The sequence below is a fragment of the Giraffa tippelskirchi genome, chromosome 8, assembly GCF_054371585.1.
Source record: "Giraffa tippelskirchi isolate mGirTip1 chromosome 8, T2T-mGirTip1v1.2.pri, whole genome shotgun sequence".
Lineage (NCBI taxonomy): Eukaryota > Metazoa > Chordata > Mammalia > Artiodactyla > Giraffidae > Giraffa > Giraffa tippelskirchi.
In genome coordinates, this window is record NC_137282.1 from 132,314,202 (window position 1) to 132,330,701 (window position 16,500).

Sequence of the window (16,500 nt, forward strand, 5' to 3'; positions counted from 1 at the left end):
TACAACTCCTAGCCCATAAAACAGAACTGCTGGTGAGCTGGGGCCGGCCCTCCGCTTGGTCTAGTGAGAAGCAGCAGAATCTATGATGTGAAGGACTCTGGGGGAGCAGCTCTGTCCCCACATTGTCGGTCCCCAGCACCAGAGGTCCCCAACCTCCGGGATCTAATGCCCAATGATCTGAGGCAGAGCAATGCAATAATAATAGAAATAAAGTGCACAATAAATGTAATGCGCTTCAACCATCCCCAAACCATTCCCTATCCCCAGTCTGTGGAAGAATTGCCTTCTATGAAAACAGTCCCTGGTGCCAAGAAGGCTGGGGACCACTGTCCAGCGCGATACCTGAAGCTCCTTTACAGGCCAGACCCTTGAGTCTTAACCCGTGACCCAGGGGAAGCTTGGAGTCTTAACCACCGGACTACCAGGGAAGTCCCTCCTCTCTCCCAGAGATGACTATTCCACCACCCTTCCAACCCTTGAAACTTCCTCTCGCTCCCACATTCAGCTGATGACCTTGTCACATCCTTCACATCTCAGAGAAGATGCATCAGACACACCTCTCTGCACCTGCACTCACACATCCGGCCTCTCTTCCTGGTTCGATGGACACAGATTCCCTTTCCCACTTCTCCACCTGTCACCTCCCTTTGCCCAATCAAGCACTCCAAGTCCACAGCCATCCCTTGCTCTTCTGCTCCCTCCACGTACCCTGCGCTAATGGATCATTCCCATCTGCAGGTGTGCCTCAACATTACCCCTATTAAAACAAAATAAGACAAAAATTCCTCCTTGACCCCAGCTGTGACTTTCTGGGGCCTACTTTTGCCTTCATGGGTTATAAGATAAATATTGATAATTAAATAGTAAATAATTAAGTATTAAAAGTGCTATTTTGGGACTTCCCCGGTGATCCAGTGGTTGGGAGTCCGCCTGTCAATGTATAGGATGCGGGTTTGATCCCTGGTCCAGGAACTAATATCCTACATGTCACGGAGCAACTAAGCCCATGCACCACAACTCCTGAGACCATGCACCCTGGAGCCTGTGCTCTTCAACAAGAGAAGCCACCACAGTGAGAAGTCCATGAACCACAAATGGAGAGTAGGCCCTGCTCACTACAACTAGAAAATGTTTGTATGGAACAACAAAGACCCAGCACAGCCACAAATAAATAAATAGAAATTTAAAACATGAAAGTGCTAGTTTATCATTCATTGGTAAAAAGGGGAATATACTCCAGTTCCAGTCCAGACTGCATTATATTCTTTTTTCTGATTTTGAAAGAAATTAAAACATTTAAATTAAAAACATTGTGGGCCCTAGACTCAGTGCCCACTAGATCCAACAGTCCTGCCAGTTACTGCTCCCCTCCAGCCGCGGTCCTCACTTTCGCCCCCTTTTACAACAACACCCCTAGTGGAAGGTGTTATTTTCTGAAAATGGCACAGCAGTGGGCCTGGTCTCACATGGTCTTCGCATCATGGGGAAGAGCCCATTTCTCCCTCTCTTCAGCCTGGATGGGACTTTGCCGTATTAACGAGAATGGGCAGAAGTGACACTATGTGACTCCTAAGGCTGGGTCATCAAAGGCAGTAGGGTTCATGCCTGCCTCTCCCCCAGGACTTGTCCTCGGAACGCAGCCATCATGTTGCGGGGAAGCCCAGGGCTTCCGGGTGACAGCCAGCGTCAGCCATCGGATGTGTGGGGGAAGGGGGCCGGTGAACCTGCTGATGCCTCCAGCCCTGGCCTTCCAGCCGCCCCAGCTGATACCACACAGGGCAGACCGTTTCCCCACAGAGCCCCTACCGAACTGTCATGAAGCTGTGACATGTTGGGCATTTTTGAAGGTAGCAATAGATAACTGAACCTGTCTCACATCCCCTTCTTCTACAATTTTCGCTGCACTGGTCTTAGTTGCAACACATGGGCTCTTTAGTTGCAGCATGTGAAATCTAGTTCCCTGACCAGGGATTGAACCTGGGCCCCCTGCATTGGGAGCTCAGAGACTTAGCCACTGGACCACCAGGGAAGTCCCTCCTCTTCATTTCTTATTCTCTCCTCAACTTACTCCAACTGGATGCTCATCTCCGTCACTCCATGGAGAAGGCTTTATGATGACCAACTTTTCTTGCAGATTCAGCACTGCTTCCCAAGTTCTTTCTTCAAACACTTTAGGGTTCAAGGACTCACGTGGAGCCTGGTTCCACTCCAACCTCATTGACTGCTCATCTCCTTTGCCAGCACCTCCTCCTTTTAAACAAATCTCTCCATGCTTGGGCTTCCCATGCTTGTCCTCAGGACTGTGCTCCTCTCTACCCATATGTGCTCCCCAGATGAGCTCATTCACCCCAGACATCACACACCATTTGTAGCTTCCAGATTCAGGACCCCAGCTGCCTACCAAACATTTCACTCAGATTGTAGCCTTACCAATGCCAAAGCCAACACACCGATAGCCTTCCTAAATTCCTGCTCAACCCTTCTCCACCTCAGTCATGGCATCACCATTTATCCAGTTGCTTAGGCTAAAATCAAGGAGTCATCCTGTAGTCCTCTCTGTTAGATCTCCTTTCAGCCTACTAGGAGGTCTTTCTGTCAGCTCCACCTCCAAACTTATTCTTAATATAACAATTTCCCATCCCCTCCATCCCTGCAGCTCTGTCCAGGCTACATCCTCTCACTGGTCCACTGCAGCAGGTTCTGCCCCACCCTTCCCATCACCCCTTCCTTTCAGCCCTACCAAGCAGCCAGAGGAGTGTATTCTAGAGTAAATCAGATGCTATCACTGTCCTGCTTCAAACACTCCCATGGCTTCCCACTGACACTCAGGATAAAAGCCATACTCCTTCCCACAGCCACGATCTAGTCCCACCCACTTCATCTTCACGTTGCTCTGCCCTTGTCCTCAGACGTGTCATACTCACTGGCCCTTAGCACTGACTGGTCCTGCTGCTTGGACTGCCCTTCCGCAGACTCTCATCCAGCTGCCTCCTTCCTGATAGTCTCCTCTCCTCAGACAGAACTTTCCCAATCTCGTCTCAAGTAACAGTGGAAGTATTAGTCGCTCAGTCGTGTCTGACTCTTCGCGACCCCATGAACTGTAGTCCACCAGGCTCTCTGTCCATGGAATTCTCCAGGCAAGAATACTGGAGTGGGGGATCTTCCCAACCCAGGGATGGAACCCAGGTCTCCTGCATTGCAGACAGATTCTGTACTGTCTGAGCCACTATTAGTGGCTTTTGTCCCAAGTAACCACTCAAGAAATTTTTTGTTATCCTACTTTAGTTGCTGTCTAGTGCTTAACTGCATACCTATGAAATGATCTTATTATTTTTTTCCCCATATCATGTCTTCTCCACTAGAGTCTAAGATCCCAGAGAAGAGGGGCTTCACCATACACGGTGCAGAAATTTCTAAAGCCTAGAACCGTGCTTGGCACAAACAAGACTTGTTGAGTAACTGAACAAAGCGCTTGGCACATGGTCAGAGTTGAATTCACGTGAGCTATTACTTCTTAATTTTACAAGACAACTGCTCTTGATTCCTTGGAGTGTCTGGGTTAGCAGATATATGTTGACGTGAAAAGACAAGGTGATTTTAGCACTGAAGAGGCCTCCAGTTATTTTCAACCCTGTCCCCATCTCAGAACACCCGAAGAAAACATACGCCGTCACTGTGGCTGTGCGAAGATGGTGTCACCCCTATCCATCTCTTCATATTTGTCGATATTTAAGCAACATTGAGGAGTAATTAAAGGATGATACCTGTGCTCAAGAGACCATATGAATGAAATAGAACTTGATTTGGCTTCTGGCTGAGGAATCTAAAATTCAGTGGGCTTTTCATGTGGGTCAGTTGCCCATGACCTGCCCTTAAATACCGCTGAGCTGTTGGGATATAAATATATCGTTTTAAAGGGGATTAGGACTCCACAGACAATGATAGCTTGAAGTGAGTAACAATAGTAAGGCTTTAAGGAGGGCAGGGTTAGGAATTGAGCAGGGATTTGCCAAGAGAGCTCTGGGGATCCCAGGCATTCAGCCCTAAACCTGGCTCCAGGGGTATGGAAATGCATGTGAGCAACAAACCGGAGTCTGCAGAGCCCGAGACAGGCCTGGCCTGCAGCCCCACAGTTGTCACTGCACCAGGCTTCCTGTGACCCAGTAGGCTCCCCCTGACTGGAGCTTAAACTCTCCTGTGGCTACCTTAGACAGTCAGGACCAATGTCAGCCTTGAGACCACAGGGATCCAGCTGTGGGTTATGCTTCTGACCTTTATTCATACACATTTACATCTTTTATTCCTTATTTCCCCCCTTTATTTCTAACCCTTAGGGGAAAAGAGTAGTATACTTTGCTAATGTGCAAGCAGACATAAATCTGGATTTTAGGTTTAAGTAGTCTGCATTTAATATGTGGGCATTCCAGTACATATTCCCAGACTTTATTTTTTAAACATCTTTTTTAAAAAAAAGTATTTTTGGCTGCACTGGGTCTTGGTCACTGCGTGCGGGATTCTTATTGCCGTGGAGCACGGGCTCTAAGGCGTGTGGGCTTAGTAGTTGTGGTGTATGGGGCTTAATTGTTCTGTGGCATGTGGAATCTTCCTGGACGAGGGACCGAACTCATATCTCCTGCATCGGCAGGTGGATTCTCAACCACTGGACCACCAGGGAAGTCCCATCCTAGCCTTTAAAAATTAGGTTCTGAGGCGGCTGTCTCTGTCATTACTAACTGGAACTCATCAGTTTCACTTTTTTTGTCTGTTTTATCTGTAAACTGAAAGGGCAATTGAGTGGGCAAGTCAAACTCAATTTTCCCTTCCATAAAATGGGGATAAGAGTAACTACTGAGTTGTTACAAAGATTAAATAAGATAGTATCTGTAAAAAAGATGGTATCTATAAATGCTTGGTAGAATGTATGGGGATTATTATAATGAGCATGCTACATGTTTTCTCATCTAAATTAAACTTTTTGCAACCACTGTAAGGTATTATCCTCACCTTGGAGATATTCTGAAGTCCATCCCTGCTGGTTTTTAAACTGTACAGCACACGAGCATCTGGAGTACACTGTCTGTTCTGCCACCTGGTAATAACTGTCAACTGAAACAAAATCACAATCTACAAGTGAGAGTTATATTTTATTTGCTGAACAAAACTGAGGACTTAGGCTCAGGACACAGCATCTCAGATAACTCTGAGAGGCTGCTCCGAAGAGGCAAGGGCGGGGGGGGGGGGCAGGATATATAGGGGTTTTTGCAACAAAGACTAGGTATTCAGAACATCAAAACATTACTGTTAAAGAAAAACTAGGTACCTAGAGTTAACGAATTTAGCGCTTTTCTAAGTATGGGAAGATGCAAGAGTCTGGGCTCACTGAAATTCTTTCTTTACTATCTGGAGCCAGTATCCTGTGCTTCTCATCCTGCGTCTCCTCAGGGTGCACAGTCAGGGGGGCTGTAATGTGATGGCTTGATGGCTGCGACATTCTTTGTTTACTGATATGGCAGACAGTATTTCTCATTTACACACCTGATACTTACTAAATGTCTTATTATCTGCCTGGTACTGTGGTACTGTGTGAGGGGCTTTATAAGTTATCTGATTTAATGCTCTAACCTTATTAAGTAGATTTCCTACATTTTACTGAGTAAATTGAGTCTCTGAAAGGGTTAAATGTCTTGCCTAACTTTATAGCAGTTAGTGGGTTTCAACTCTTATCTGCCTCAGGCCTTTTAGGCTCCAGAGTCCATATTTTCTTTACTTGGCTACTCATAAATGTTGTAGTAAAGCTAATTTAATAATACACTTTAAGGAGGGAGGAATGGTAGCTGACAAACAGAAATGTTAAGAAAATAGACTGACTTAAAATCATTGCTTTACGTGTTTACTGTGGCATATCTAAGTGGCCAAAGGACATATAAGTAATTCTCTTTGAAATCAAAACTACTAGGTGCTGAACAAGTTTAATCTGTAGAGTCTACCAATAGATTAAGATAGACCTTAACACTATTCTATGTAATATAATAAGAAACTATACTTCAGATCAGAGAAAGCAACAATGAATTCAGGGCTTCACTTCAATAAAAGACCATCTTAATTCATACCTGCCTTCTGGTTCATCCTGACATCAGGTCTACTCTTCTCACTACCTCTCATCACCACCATGAACAGATAGTGAGACTTGGACCTTAATTCTAATTTTTAGAACGTGCATTTTACTCAGGAGACCCAATTTAAAAGAACAAACAAGACCTTCTCAGTCTGAGAATAAAGAAGTTACCTAGCTTTTATCAAGTAGGCTTCAAATACACAAATTACTTATGTCAAGGAAATACCACTAATTTTAGTTGTGTGTGTAGTTTATCTCTGTATTCACCTTAAAATGAGATTTTAATATGTAACGTGGAGCTAAGTAATCTGGTTTATACGCTACTTTAGTCTGAAAACAGTTGGAAGTGGACGTATACCTTTAAAGGAGAGCCACCGGAGGTGAGTGTGCACAAGTCATCCTATTATAATCATGTGACTGATACCGTCTGTAATAAAAGCACAAAAAAGGGTTAGATGTGGGTCTGTATTTATTTTTAAAGAATCTTTTTATAGTGAAAATGAGCCACAATGGCTGCTCTGTTATGTATATTTACTATTATATTGCTTCTGTTATACTGGTTAGTTCTTAATCCTGAGGCTTATACCTGGGGTAATCATGCTTTATACATTTGTGAATGACAGTCCACAACTGAGCTGAAAACAGAATGAGGTCTTGGTGGATAAGGCTGTAATTCTTTTCAAGTTAATGACAGTAATGTAAGTCTGATACCTAAGCAGTGTGCATTCAGAACACTCATACCTGATAGCAGGTCAGGAAAAGAGAACAGGGACTCCAGTTTACGGGGGGGGGGGGGAAACTGAGAAGTCATAACTACACCAAAGATGAGAAGGAAACCACAAGACAAGCACCGGATTCTTCTGTAAAAAGGAAATGAATCAGTCCCATGGGGTTGAGACAGCAAAAGCCTCAGCCCATTGTCATCATGCCTCTTTCAGAGCTTTTTACTACTATCTAATTTCATGGAAAAATAGACATCTCCAAACAAAAAGAGTGCTATTCACCATAAGAAAGAGGTCTTATCAGCATGGAACTTAATATGGAAAAGTATTTATTTGTGCCTTGCACAATTTTTGAAAGCCATTATTGCTATTCAATTTTTGGTATTTACTACAGTACTGGGTGCAAAGCTAACAAAAGAAAAGCTTACTGAATAAACAAGTTACAGGATGAATGAACCAATAGTCAGTGATTTCTCGAGAGCTCAAATTCCACTACAGTGACCCTTCTAGGCAGCCCCATAGGGATTCAGCGCAAGCCACAAACATGCTTGATCTGCTGCAAAATACATCCATTTTTAAGAATGTAATGCATACATGAGGCAAAACTTGGAGGTCACCATCCCAAACTATCATATGCCAGCCTACACTAAGGTAGGTATCAAAAACTCAAACAGCTCAGTGTTTAATTAACCAAAGGTTCCTTCTAGGTCCCTCAAAAGCAAAAAATGTGTGTGAGGAGTATGTGGAACACTCATTTTTAGATGAATGAAAAGACAGAAATCACGATCAGCACAAACCAATAGCTAAACAACAGTGGAATAACAAAATGTAAATTTGACTGTTTTGGCACAGAGTGGTCCAAATGGTTTGCTCATATTTGTTAAAATCAGAACTGAAATATATGAGGCTTATAAAAGAACAGATAAAGTGGTTCTTGCGCAACAGTCCAGTGTATCGTACAGTTCTGATCCCTGTGTCCCACTGACCAGGCCACGTGGCCTGAGGAGAGCAGTCAAGTAGACTCGAAACAGTCCTCACTGGAGGGTCCCTCCACGTGACAGGTTCCCTCCACATCCTGCCACAAGTGGTCACTGCAGGGCTTTATGACTTGCTGTCTCCTTTTTCCTCTGGTATTGTTTCCCAGACTGGCTTCTTGATGTGTTCTGGTAACTGTTCTAGTCTTGTCTAGAGAGAAAAACAAAGTTATAGTGTAATGGACTTAACTGAACTCTTTAGCCACAAACTGAATGTATGCATTCTCTTCCCTCAAGGCCTCTGATCTTTTTCTTTTACCCCCTCATCTTGTTGCAGGACTTTGAAACAAAGAAGGAAACTCAATAGCAGATAAACTCTAACATATATAATCTGCTGCTCCTCAGTGATCTCCAGGGACCACCAATCAATGTGGAACCTGTGTTGAGACAACTGCTAAGAGGAAGGGAGGCATCAGAAGTTGCTCTGGGAGGATGTGGGCTGCATTCTGTTGAGCTGCCCCCACTGCTCTGGGGGCGGGGGGCAGAGATCCCAACCACCGGGACAAGTCTGCCTCCAGGGCCTCCCCTCCATTGGGGCAGCTGGAATCGGGCAGCGATGTATCAACACAACAGTATAGATCTCCCTGCAACTGAGACAGAAATTCAAGCCATACCTTTATAACTTCCATGGCAACTCCTTCAGGTAAGTTTCGCTGAATATATTCCAAGTAGACATCTGCTGTACTTCCAGTGAGATGTTCTAACTAAAATTTCAAACATGAAATTGGTTCATGCTATGCTGTTAAAGTAGAAATTCTAAGATTTTTTTTTGGGGGGGTGTAAAATCAGCAGTTATTTCTTCACTAGTGAAATCTTCAGAATCCCAATTTAATAGGAAAAAAGTGTAGATCCTCTGGTTGAACTGGGGAAACATTACTCCCAAATGCCTTAAAGTCAGGGCTCCATGAAACCCAGATGGCAAACATGGTATCAAAACAGCACAAAAATTTCACAAAACAACTCAAAAGGAAACAAAAAACTAAATTATAAGACAGTTAGCGTAAGATTTTCTGTATGCTCTATGGTGAGGTGAATAAAACTGGATTTTTCTTTTTCATTTAAGAGTAGGGTAATGTCTTAATACAATGCCTAGTACAGAGCTTCTCATATAAAAGATGCATATGCACTTGTTTTAATAACATTTACCAATCATTTATTGTGTGACAAAATGGTCTAAGCGCTTTAGATAAATATCTCATTTAATCCTCACATTAACCTTAAGAGATGAGTCCCATTATTATTTCCAATTTAAAGATGAAGGACTTAAGTAAGGCACAGGTCACACAGCCAGCAAATGTTAGTGCTTGGACCTGGCTGTCTGACCCCAGATCCCATGATTTTCTCAACCACAAGACTGTGCTGACCTGGGTGAATCACAAATGAATGATAATCAACAAATGAAAAACCTTAATGTTGACTATCACGAATGTGGAGAATTCAGTGAGGATGAGAAAATAATTATTAGAGTTGCGTGAAAACTTAGCTAGAGTTTCTGAAATATAAGCAAAATTATTCCAAAGCTAGCTTAGTGTATAAAAATCAGTCAACATAGGGACTTCACTGGTTGTCCAGTGGTTAAGAATTTGCCTTCCAACACAGGGGATGTGGGTTCGATCCTTGGAACTAAGGTCCCATATGCCACAGGGCAACTAAGACCACGCTGCAACTAGAAAGAAGTCCCTGCACCACAACGAAAGATCTTGCATGCTGCAACTAAGACCTGTCACAGCCAAATAATTAAAAAAAAAAAAAACCTGCCTGCAGTTTCTTATTAAAAATACTAAATATAATGTGCACTCCTGAGTTAAAGTCTGAACTACTCTGAAAAGGGTTTCCTTGGTGGCTCAGATGATAAAGAATCCACCTGCAATGCAGGAGACCTGGGTTCAATCCCTCGGTTGGGAAGATCCCCTGCAGTAGGGCATGGCAACCCACTCCAGTATTCTTGCCTGGAGAAACCCATGGATAGAGAAGCCTGGCAGGCTACAGTCCATGGGGTCACAAAGAGTTGGACACGACTGAGTGACTAAGCAAACACACTCTGAAAGATGGCTTTACTTGAATATTTTTCTATCACGCTTCTTCCATAAACACAAAAAACACTCATCTTCTCTACAACTATTGGACATGGACTGACTGAAAGGAAGCCCACAGGCAAAGTTAAAGGAAAGTCATCATGCGCTCATGTGAAATTTGGGGGTATTAAAAAAAAAAATGCCTGAATGTCTGAAATAAACTCACCTCTAAACATCTGTATAGTGTTCTCATTTCATACTGAACTCTGTGCTTCTTGAAAATATGCACTGATTTGAGAAGAGTAAATCGCTCTATTTTCCTTGGAGGTTCATGTCTGGAAAATTAATGGGCAAAGCAACACACTTAAGTGATGTTAAAACCTGAGTCACTGATATCAAAGCATGATTCCACAATTTTGTAGGTCAGGCTCATGCTCAATTATAGGCATTAACTATCATTTACAGACTTCCATTTGTTAAGACTGTCATCTCTAACAACTGCTGCCATAGAGCTCAGGCCAAAATAAACCCACAGACAGCAACAGGAACATTTGCCACAGACCCAAAAAACAAGCCTTGGCATGCAAGTGCTCGCACACACACACACACACACCTCTGGCTTTCACACTGTTGAGGTCCTGCACAGACCAAATGTATGAACTGGGGGAGCAGCACCGTGTGTTGGACACAGTTGTGATATTTGCTGTGTGCATTAGAGATACATTGCTAAGCACAAACTATAGTCTGCTATGGGAAACGTGTGAGTTCCTTCAGTTTTGTTAGAAGGCAAGACTGGCAAAGCTCCAAATAGGTCTCGTTCAGCATGAGAGAACAGATGACAAGACAAAGGAGGGAGTTATAGCTGACCCTGCAGAGCCTTCAAGGCCATATGAAGCTCACTCTGCTCATGCATCAAAGTATTGGGCTGAGTGATGTTTCTTAAGGCAATTTTAAAACAATGGATATAATAGCAAAGATCATCAAATCCAACAGGTCCGAAAAACTGCGGGTTCACCTAATCCACCTCCCTGCCCCATGGAGACTGCAGACACACAGGCTTCTTGGGACTCCTCTGTCTGTGCCACTTCTAGAGAAAGGATTCCTTTGTTTTCCTTGTTCACTCATTCTAGTATTTTAAAATTCTGGTAGACAGGAAGGAATGATTCTGCTTAGAATAAAAAGCCTCAACTCTCTCCATCATGAGTTTCTGTCCCATTCTAAGAGTTCAGACCTAGCTGAGACTGGCACTATTTTCCTGACTGTGTTATAGCAGCTAACAGGTCAGATTAAGAAATATCATACTTACACTTTAATAGAGATACCAAGTTCTTTAGCAGCAAGCACCGCAAAATATTCGTAACTGTCCAATACAGCCTTATCATGGCCTTTTACTAAAACTGACAGGCGCTTATATAATGTGTCTGGTTCATCAGAAATGGTTATCTGCAATTTTAAGATCAAGAAGAAAAGCTTCAGTCATGGTTCCTCTAATATTTATACTGGAAAAGTAAAAATACTATCCTCAACTGAACAACTTCACAGTTGATTAGTAAGTGGGGAGAAAAATGCAGAGTAACATCTTTAAATATCTAGATACGACTACATTCAGACTCCAGAATGACCCTTAAGAATCAGCTATAATACAGCTTGAATCAGAAGGATTTTCAAGCAACCTACAAAATCACCAATGGAACCCTTTAGCTTAAGTTACTGAACCCCTAATATACAACAGGAAAGGATTTAGGGGTCTGTTAATAAAACTAGCCTGGTCAGAAGAACTGGACTGAGAATTAAACTCTCCCACTTCAAGCTGAATGACAACAGGCAAGTCATATACTAACCTCATTGCACTTTAGTTTTCTCATATATAAATAGGACAATACCTGTGCTACAGTTCATGGCATTTCTGCTGGGAACAAATAAGAGAGCACAGATTAAAGTGCTTATAAATTATAAACATCATTAAACAAAGGCGAGTTATTGCTACTCATATTCTTTTTATTAGATTTGCCCATGTTTATTTTGCCTGCCCTAATAGAAAAATGACTCACTTCTAATTAAAATGTTATGACACTGACTGTACATATAACTTCTACCTCTTCCACCCTAATACTTAAAGATCTTAGAAATAATGGGTTTGACATTTCTGACTTTCTTCCAAGAGGTGAATTACCCTCGCTTCATTCATCCATCAAACCAATAATTTATATTACTAATCCAATGTTTTAGAGTTAAATCACTTTGTCCCTGAAAGCAGATCTACTTATTCACCAGGAAACTAGATACTTACTTGCAAGTACCCCCAAATATGGTTGTTGGAAGAACAGAAAATACTTGTATATTATCCTTAAGTGAAGGGACAACAGAGGGGGAATATGGCCCTAAGATATGCAATGACTGGTCTCTATAGGGTTTTAAAGATATTTTGAATCTGTTACAAATACTAAAAATCAAAAGATTTCGTATAAATATTGGAATTTCATTTCATGTGGAAAATGTAGACAGTATGCCATCCCTAGATCTGATTTTCCACATAGCACAAGTGGCTATAGCAAGTAGCAGCTGTCTTGCTTAAAAAGGGCATAGCCTGCCACTGTGGCCACCCTGTCACCTTTCCTTACAGGCCTGGCTCATGCAGGCATCTGGAGACCCAGCATTTATATATGCTATTAAGTGAAAACACTGAACCAACAGTCCATTAGATATATCACAATTCCATTTTGGTGTGTGTGGTGTGCATAGATGATTATATACAAAGGTCTAGAAGGATTCATATCAAACTGTTAAAGGGGATTATTTTTGAGGGGTGGGACTGCAAGCATTTGGTTTGGAACTTGTAAGGATTTTATAAAAACTACAAATAACCCGAAAACTGGGTTGATGGAACCATGACTTTCACTTAAAGCAAACAAGGTTACATGGCTGCTCCTGTATTTTGCTTGTGATAATGCTCACTGTGAACAATAAAGCATTGTTCACGCCCAGATTCACTGTCTTAACATAAAAATAAAGACTTGAAGGCCACACACACAAAAAAGCTTCTATACCAAGTATTTCAGCATCACTAATTATGACAACTCTGCACAACTCAGTACAGTTACTGAGCTAAAAGCAAAAGATTGCTCATTCCCACAGTTACCTGGGGTTAAGTAATTTATTCAATTAGCTCTCACTGTGATAGCCTGAAAGTGACCCTGAGCACTCAGGGACATCAGCGAATACTTTCCTCAGGCTCACTGTGAGCCTGCCAATATTCTAGAACACATTTTTTTATTCACAAAGTGCTTGGGAAACAGCCTCAAATGAAATAAGGAGGAAAATTTATTGCTAACGTAGCTTCTTATGCCAAGAAATAGGGAGTGCATACCGTAGGCTTGGTCAAATCCTTGGGGACATCAACGTGTAGGTTTGAAAACTGTACCCACTTCATACTGGTGCTGCTATGTGTGGAAACAGAGAAATCTAAGTAAAATAGCATTAAGAATCTATTTTCTTATCAATTTAGCAAATCCAATTATATACTTACAGAAGAAACCCATCGTTTTTGGCTATACTGCTCTTAGAACTGCTTACAGAAAAATTCCTTGAACCCTTAAAAAAAAGGGGATGTGTATTAGAATTGAAGTCAATTTCCAGAGCAGTCATAGTTTCCATGAAAACCCAAAAGGATGCTTCAAACAACAGGGTTTCTCTTTATTTTAGATGAGGATATTGGGGTAACTGGGGCTTCCCAAATAGTGTAATGGTAAGGAGTTCACTTGCCAATGCAGGAGATCCTTGGGTTGGGAAAATCCCCCGGAGAAGGAAATAGCAACCCACTCAAATATTCTTGCCTGGAAAATCCCATGGACAGAGGAGTCCGGTGGGCTACAGTTCATGAGGTGACAAAAGAGACACGACATAGGAACTAAACAAACAACTAGGGTAACTAAACTGTCAAATTAGGCTTCATTAGGAAAAAAAAAAGAAGACAATGGTAGAGTTGATAATCAAAAAGGACTCTCAAAATACCACAGACTATTATCTTTTAAAGGTCAGGAGCAAGCATTTTTTAAAAACAAGCAATTCTCACATGAATAGCTATGAATTAAATATGTGGACATCAAGGAAGAAAACAAGTGACTTCTTTGACCATTATTTTTTACAGACTAAATGTATTTCAATATAATACATATTTTACTTAAACATTTTTGAGCATTAAAAAAAAATGCCTTTATAATTTATTGGGCTGGAATAAGAATTCTAAAGTACTCTTGAAGCTTTCATCCTTTTCCAGCATATTTATTTCTTGCTTTGGCTGGGACTGGCTTATAAGTAACTAGCTATAACAACTAGCTTATAAGTAAACTGAAATACACATTGGAATTTACACCCATCTTCTATCACTACTGTGCCTCATACTGCAACAATCCAGCGTTCCCAAATCCTTTATTATCAGCTCCCCCTGGTGGAACAAAACTTCCAGTTGCAAGAAATCTATCCTATTGTATGTAACACATAATCGGCCACTCGCTTTTTTTTTTTTCTCTTAAGCTTTCCTGAGATTTAAAAGTGCAACCTAAGAAACTGGAAGCTCAATAGATCCTTAAAAACACTTCCAAGGTGAGAATATCAGTTTAGTACAAACAAAATTAAAACAACAGAGGGTCACCTAAATTGTTAAGAATGCCTATTCATAGCTTATTATCCTTTTCCCTCTCTTTACTGAAGAAGGAGGAAAATCAAAACTTTCATAGTCTCCCTTGGATCAAGGGGGAAAAACAAAAAGAAGAAAGGAAATCAAGCACAATACCACAAGGTGGTAAGAGGTACAGGCCTTTCTCCACACATACTCACAGAGAAAACTCCCTCCCATGTTTGTGGGCCAGTGAGCCCACAATCCAGTTGTGCTGAAGGGCCACAGGTCTAAGGAATATGACACTTCCCAAGTATCTTTCCCTGCTTTTAAAATCTCAAGCCTAAAGTACTGTTACATCCACAAATGAACCTTAAGAAGTTCTTACCTTTTCTTCCCTTTCTGTTTTTGAGGGAGTGGAGCCCCTGCTCTGGGTAAATGTGTCTTAAAAATAATTCAAAATTTCAATCCCTAACACTACCTGACTTAAGGACAGTGGTTCTCAAAGTGTGGTCTAAGGACCTCTGAGGGACTTCTGAGACACTTTCAGAGGCGGCTCCTGAGGCTAAACTTATTTTTTTATAATAACAGTAAGATGCTATTTTCAACTTTCCCACTCGAGTCTCTCACCAGAGTACAGTGAAGTTTTCCAGAGACCGTATTACCTCTGACACAGGAAGAGACTGCAGAAACAGCTAGAGAAGCTGTCTTCTATTAAGCCAGACATTAAAGAGGTTTGCAAAAACATAAAACATGTCACTCCTCTCTCTCAATTTGTTCTGGAAAATCTAGTTGCTTCCCATAAAATCGCTAATTATGTTAACATGTAATGAGTTTATTAGTATTATTTTTAATTAAGGATTTTTAAGATTCTCGGTTGTATTTCCTAATAAGCTAAAAAAACGATAGCTTAAACAACACAAAACCCAAAGCTCTTTGGAGTCCTTAACTATTAAAAAAAAAACCAAACTTTTTCTATTGTATGGGGTATAGCCGATTAACAATGTTGGGACAGTTCAGGTAACGGTGAAGGGACGCAGCTATACACATTCGTGTATCCATTCTCCTAAGGAGTAAAGAAGTGCTGAAGCCAAATAACTTAAGAACTGCTGCTTGAATTTTTTGCTTTTTCTCCAAAAAACCCAGCAGAGGATATTTAACCCACTCCTCTGACTTCAGCGACTGTCATCTGAGTCTCAGAAACCTGGGTATCAGGAAGGTATCTCAATCTGATTCCGTGAGAAGCGTCTAAACTCTCAACGTGTAGCTTCCTGACTTCTCTGAGGGTATTTCGCAACTGTGAAAGGCGGGGTCTGCAACATTCGCTGTCCAATATCCTTTCCACTTTTGATAGTCTCCTCTTCTCGTTCCTGTCTTTGCCCTAACTCCTTAACTTCTGTTTTATCCTGAGAGAATTCGAGCTAAAATCAGCCCTTTTCTCGCCACCTCCTTCCAAACAATGGGTCAAGGTGCGGAATAAATATCGCGGAAGATGGGAAGAATGACAAGCGGCAAGCAGACGTAATGGTAACTGTCCTTGTTAGGCCACCTAATCCGCTTTGCGCGCTCCTTACCTGCCAGAGACGCCGACCCAGGGCCCCAAACACCGCTCGCGCCGCCATCTTGCCGTTCCCGCTCCCCCGGATCGCTTCCGGGGTCATAGAGGCGTCCTCTGATCATAGAGTTTCGCAGGAGAGAGTGTATCCTTGTGTTCCGGCACAGGAACAACCATAGAGACGTGATTCCACTCTTTCTTAGGGTGAACGCAGCCGGCTTCCTTCAGGTCCTAACCTGGTCCGTCCGCCTTCTTGTTATAGCTTCAGCTTGTATGTAGGTAGTTATTGAGTTCCGTCAGCGCTTTCCTCTTGAAATCATTTGTCCTTTGCAGTTCCTGTTTTGTTGGAGGTAAACATAACCACACGCTTGGAACAAATATAACTAATGTATTGACAGTGGTTATCTCTGAATTGATGGTTGATTGATAGTTGATTTTCGTATT

General features: G+C 42.0%; 2 protein-coding genes across 10 annotated transcripts in view; both read right to left on the bottom strand.

Annotated features, from left to right (window-relative positions):
- The window catches only part of GUCA1B (guanylate cyclase activator 1B), an 18,665-nt gene extending 12,123 nt beyond the window's left edge, over positions 1–6,542 (bottom strand). For both annotated transcript variants that reach the window (XM_081518682.1, XM_081518683.1), the window contains exons 1-2: positions 6,474–6,542; positions 5,005–5,106 (exon numbers count right to left, since the gene is read on the bottom strand). In XM_081518682.1, the coding sequence (XP_081374808.1) occupies positions 5,005–5,027 (23 nt within the window). In that variant the 5' untranslated portion in view covers positions 5,028–5,106; positions 6,474–6,542. The remainder of the gene's footprint in view (positions 1–5,004; positions 5,107–6,473) is intronic.
- Positions 5,126–16,135, bottom strand: MRPS10 (mitochondrial ribosomal protein S10). Of its 8 annotated transcripts, XM_081518674.1 has the most exons (8): positions 16,075–16,135; positions 15,132–15,160; positions 13,413–13,477; positions 13,254–13,326; positions 11,193–11,329; positions 10,113–10,221; positions 8,486–8,575; positions 5,126–8,022 (listed from the first exon to the last, which is right to left on the bottom strand). In XM_081518674.1, the coding sequence occupies exons 1-8, from the start codon at positions 16,121–16,123 to the stop codon at positions 7,939–7,941; spliced, it is 636 nt and encodes a 211-aa protein (XP_081374800.1). In that variant the 5' UTR covers positions 16,124–16,135; the 3' UTR covers positions 5,126–7,938. The 8 variants fall into 8 exon arrangements, with proteins under 8 accessions (XP_081374800.1, XP_081374803.1, XP_081374801.1 ...); XM_081518677.1 differs by lacking the exon at positions 15,132–15,160 and having other exon boundaries at positions 13,254–13,323; positions 16,076–16,135; XM_081518675.1 differs by lacking the exon at positions 15,132–15,160 and having other exon boundaries at positions 16,076–16,135.
- Positions 16,136–16,500: the final 365 nt, after the last annotated feature.

Excerpts from the sequence above, each read along its gene's own strand:
- MRPS10 (XM_081518674.1), bottom strand. The coding sequence starts at position 16,123 with ATGGCGGCGCGAGCGGTGTTTGGGGCCCTGGGTCGGCGTCTCTGGCAG. Across the intron at positions 13,478-15,131 it reads GAAAACTTCACTGTACTCTG|GGTTCAAGGAATTTTTCTGT; the intron begins GTGAGAGACTCG and ends CTTTTTTTTAAG. Across the intron at positions 8,576-10,112 it reads CACTATACAGATGTTTAGAG|TTAGAACATCTCACTGGAAG; the intron begins GTGAGTTTATTT and ends TTGAAATTTTAG.